Source organism: Coregonus lavaretus, assembly GCF_964263955.1.
Source record: "Coregonus lavaretus genome assembly, contig: HAP1_SCAFFOLD_760, whole genome shotgun sequence".
Lineage (NCBI taxonomy): Eukaryota > Metazoa > Chordata > Actinopteri > Salmoniformes > Salmonidae > Coregonus > Coregonus lavaretus.
In genome coordinates this window covers 62,501-67,188 of record NW_028165889.1, presented here as the reverse complement: position 1 = coordinate 67,188, position 4,688 = coordinate 62,501, and the positions used below count along the sequence as shown (strand labels likewise).

Here is a 4,688-nt window from a genome sequence, read left to right as displayed (position 1 = left end):
TCCCTGGGCCCTATGTTCCCTCGGCCCTATGTTCCCTGGGTCCTATGTTCCCTCGGTCCTGTGTTCCCTGGGTCCTGTGTTCCCTGGGTCCTATGTTCCCTCAGTCCTGTGTTCCCTGGGTCCTGTGTTCCCTGGGTCCTATGTTCCCTGGGTCCTATGTTCCCTCTGTCCTATGTTCCCTCGGTCCTATGTTCCCTGGGTCCTATGTTCCCTCTGCCCTATGTTCCATGGGTCCTATGTTCCCTGGGTCCTATGTTCCCTGGGTCCTATGTTCTCTCTGCCCTATGTTCCCTGGGTCCTATGTTCCCTGGGTCCTATGTTCCCTCTGTCCTGTGTTCCCTGGGTCCTATGTTCCCTGGGTCCTATGTTCCCTGGGTCCTATGTTCCCTGGGTCCTGTGTTCCCTGGGTCCTATGTTCCCTCGGTCCTGTGTTCCCTGGGTCCTGTGTTCCCTGGGTCCTATGTTCCCTCGGTCCTGTGTTCCCTGGGTCCTGTGTTCCCTGGGTCCTGTGTTCCCTGGGTCCTATGTTCCCTCGGTCCTGTGTTCCCTGGGTCCTGTGTTCCCTGGGTCCTATGTTCCCTGGGTCCTATGTTTCCTGGGTCCTAAAATATTTTACAAAGCTTATATTTTTCACACCCTTGATGTACACATATATTTGGGTGAGTTGATCCACTGTTGCATGTTGGAACAGAGATGGCAGTGTTTCTGTTATATGTTTTTGAAATACGTATTTCAATTACTTTTGAGTATTTAGTAATGTGTATTTCACGGGCTGAGGGAACTAACATAGGGCTGAGGGAAGATAGGGCCCAGGGAACATAAGGCTGAGGGAACATAGGGCCCTGGGAACATAGGGCTGAGGGAACATAAGGCTGAGGGGACATAGGGCTGAGGGAACATTGGGCCCTGGGAACATAGGGCTGAGGGGACATAGGGCTGAGGGAACATAGGGCTGAGGGAACATAGGGCCCTGAGAACATAGGGCTGAGGGAACATAGGGCTGAGGGAACATAGGGCTGAGGGAACATAGGGCCCTGGGAACATAGGGCCCTGGGAACATAGGGCTGAGGGAACATTGGGCCCTGGGAACATAGGGCTGAGGGAACATAGGGCTGAGGGAACATAGGGCTGAGGGGACATAGGGCTGAGGGAACATAGGGCTGAGGGGACATAGGGCTGAGGGAACATAGGGTTGAGGGAACATTGGGCCCTGGGAACATAGGGCTGAGGGAACATAGGGCTGAGGGAACATAGGGCTGAGGGGACATAGGGCCCTGGGAACATAGGGCCCTGGGAACATAGGGCTGAGGGAACATAGGGCTGAGGGAACATTGGGCCCTGGGAACATAGGGCTGAGGGAACATAGGGCTGAGGGAACATAGGGCCCTGGGAACATAGGGCTGAGGGAACATAGGGCTGAAGGAATACTGGTTGAGGAAACATAGGGCTAAGGGAACATAGGGTGGACCTAAAGGTCATCCAATTTTGTATTTGCAGAACATTTTGTAGCACGCTATTGACGTCAGTGTACGATGACATACTTTGTATCCTCTCTGCAATAATGCACAGATTTGTGTGTCCTTTGGACGACCATGGTAGCCCTAGACAATTGTGGAATGATTATTGATATAAAGACACAATCCTCTTGAACACCAAATTAAAAGAAGAGAAAACGACTGACGGCATAAGAACTTCTCACTTAAAGTTGTTTTCAGTTTCAATATGCATACATACTCTAGGTACAAAGTGTCATTTTAAAGAACAAAACATTGAAAACTGCTTTTTTTAGATGTCAATACAACATGTTCTTGATTTAAAAAATATAATAGTTCAAGGTCATATATTGCGAGAATATTAGTCGATCAGTTCTGTTCTATTGTTAGGCTGTTCATAATTCAAAGTCAAAATCGCGCCCTCTCGGACCGACGCCGCTGGAAAACAAGGGAGCGGTACTGTGGAGGGGGGAGACTGACGTCAATTACGTCGCTAAAAAGAAGGTGATTTCTTGCTGAAGTGCAGAAGACGTAGCACACACTATTCCAGCAGTCTGTCGTTGAGATACATCTTGCTTGGTATATTTACCTATATTTCAACTATTTACAATGGACGCGAACACTTGCAACATTCAGGTTCTTCTGCAAGCTGCTGAATTCTTGGAGAGAAGAGAACGAGGTAGGTTTCTGTTCTGTCTTGTCAACTTCACTTGTAAACCAGCTAAGGCACAATAACGAAATGTACACAAATAGCGAATATCTATTCATTAACTGCAAATATCTCACATAAATGGTGCATGGTACGGTTAAGATCGTTGCTATTCCGTAATAGATCGATGCAATAAGCAGTTAAAGTAGCCTAGTTATATTCGGCGCTTCATATCTGACTCGGTGACCTAGATACGGGACTCAAAGGCGCCAAGTCAGGAGCGGTTTGAAAATGTAGCCGCTGCAGCGATAGAATTTATGAATGAAAATGAATGAGCTAATAAAGATGTTGCAATTCAACAACTCCAAGCAGTAGTTCTTTGTGGCCAACTGGCACCAATAACCAAAATAGCCCATGTGACGCTCCGTGATTAAAATTTGCTCGATTGCGCCAAAACCCGAAAACAAAACGTCTGCAGCATCGTCTGTCTGACACTCGGACGGGAGAATAGTCACAGGCGACACCCGGCTTTCTTTCTTCTGCACAATAGCCAGCCGCCTAAAATTGATCTTTGTGTTTGCAATCACAGCTATTTCCTCACTTTACCTGTTATGGATTGTTGTTCAATATCCCATGAAGCAGTTAAATTGTGGGGACTTTCGCCGGTATATTTGTCATCTGAAACGTCCAACTACTTACAGCGCCTTCAGAAAGTATCCAGACCCCTTGACTTATTCCACATTTTGTTGTGTTACAGCCCTGAATTCTAAATGGATAAAAAACTATTATTTCACCCATCTATACACAATACCCCATAAGGAAAAAGTGAAAACATTTAGAAATGTTAGCAAATTTATTGACAATGAAATTCAGAACATTAAACGTAAACCCTATACGAATCCCGAATCATGGAGATCTCGGGAAATGCACTGGAAGTGTTTCTCCGTGAAAACAGTTCTCATGGGCACACAAATCCTAAATGATGTAGGCCCATGCAACATCTAATCCTTCTAACAGAAAAAGACAACTACAGTCCTACTGTCATTAACCTATACTTGGATGGATTCGATGCTCATTGGTGTAGAGCTGGAGGCTAGTTGTCTAGTGATATTGGTGTAGAGCTGTAGGCTAGTTGTCTAGTGATATTGGTGTATAGCTGTAGACTAGTTGTCTAGTGATATTGGTGTATAGCTGTAGGCTAGTTGTCTAGTGATATTGGTGTATAGCTAGTTGTCTAGTGATATTGGTGTATAGCTGTAGGCTAGTTGTCTAGTGATATTGGTGTATAGTTGTTGTCTAGTGATATTGGTGTAGAGCTGTAGGCTAGTTGTCTAGTGATATTGGTGTATAGCTAGTTGTCTAGTGATATTGGTGTATAGCTGTAGGCTAGTTGTCTAGTGATATTGGTGTAGAGCTGGAGGCTAGTTGTCTAGTGATATTGGTGTATAGCTGTAGGCTAGTTGTCTAGTGATATTGGTGTAGAGCTGGAGGCTAGTTGTCTAGTGATATTGGTGTATAGCTGTAGGCTAGTTGTCTAGTGATATTGGTGTATAGCTGTAGGCTAGTTGTCTAGTGATATTGGTGTATAGCTGGAGGCTAGTTGTCTAGTGATATTGGTGTATAGCTGGAGGCTAGTTGTCTAGTGATATTGGTGTATAGCTAGTTGTCTAGTGATATTGGTGTATAGCTGTAGGCTAGTTGTCTAGTGATATTGGTGTAGAGCTGGAGGCTAGTTGTCTAGTGATATTGGTGTATAGCTGTATGCTAGTTGTCTAGTGATATTGGTGTATAGTTGTAGGCTAGTTGTCTAGTGATATTGGTGTATAGTTGTAGGCTAGTTGTCTAGTGATATTGGTGTATAGCTAGTTGTCTAGTGATATTGGTGTATAGCTGGAGGCTAGTTGTCTAGTGATATTGGTGTAGAGCTGGAGGCTAGTTGTCTAGTGATATTGGTGTAGAGCTGGAGGCTAGTTGTCTAGTGATATTGGTGTATAGCTAGTTGTCTAGTGATATTGGTGTAGAGCTGTAGGCTAGTTGTCTAGTGATATTGGTGTCTAGTTGTAGGCTAGTTGTCTAGTGATATTGGTGTATAGCTGGAGGCTAGTTGTCTAGTGATATTGGTGTATAGCTAGTTGTCTAGTGATATTGGTGTATAGCTGGAGGCTAGTTGTCTAGTGATATTGGTGTATAGTTGTAGGCTAGTTGTCTAGTGATATTGGTGTATAGCTGGAGGCTAGTTGTCTAGTGATATTGGTGTATAGCTAGTTGTCTAGTGATATTGGTGTATAGCTGTAGGCTAGTTGTCTAGTGATATTGGTGTATAGTTGTTGTCTAGTGATATTGGTGTATAGCTGGAGGCTAGTTGTCTAGTGATATTGGTGTAGAGCTGTATGCTAGTTGTCTAGTGATATTGGTGTATAGTTGGAGGCTAGTTGTCTAGTGATATTGGTGTATAGCTGGAGGCTAGTTGTCTAGTGATATTGGTGTATAGCTGTAGGCTAGTTGTCTAGTGATATTGGTGTAGAGCTGTATGCTAGTTGTCTAGT

General features: G+C 44.6%; 1 protein-coding gene across 2 annotated transcripts in view; it reads left to right on the top strand.

Annotated features, from left to right (window-relative positions):
* The first annotated feature begins 2,038 nt into the window (after positions 1 to 2,038).
* Positions 2,039 to 4,688, top strand: part of LOC311115330 (max dimerization protein 3-like) — a 37,488-nt gene continuing 34,838 nt past the window's right edge. For both annotated transcript variants that reach the window (XM_084190522.1, XM_084190523.1), the window contains exon 1: positions 2,039 to 2,172. In XM_084190522.1, the coding sequence (XP_084046648.1) occupies positions 2,103 to 2,172 (70 nt within the window). In that variant the 5' untranslated portion in view covers positions 2,039 to 2,102. The remainder of the gene's footprint in view (positions 2,173 to 4,688) is intronic.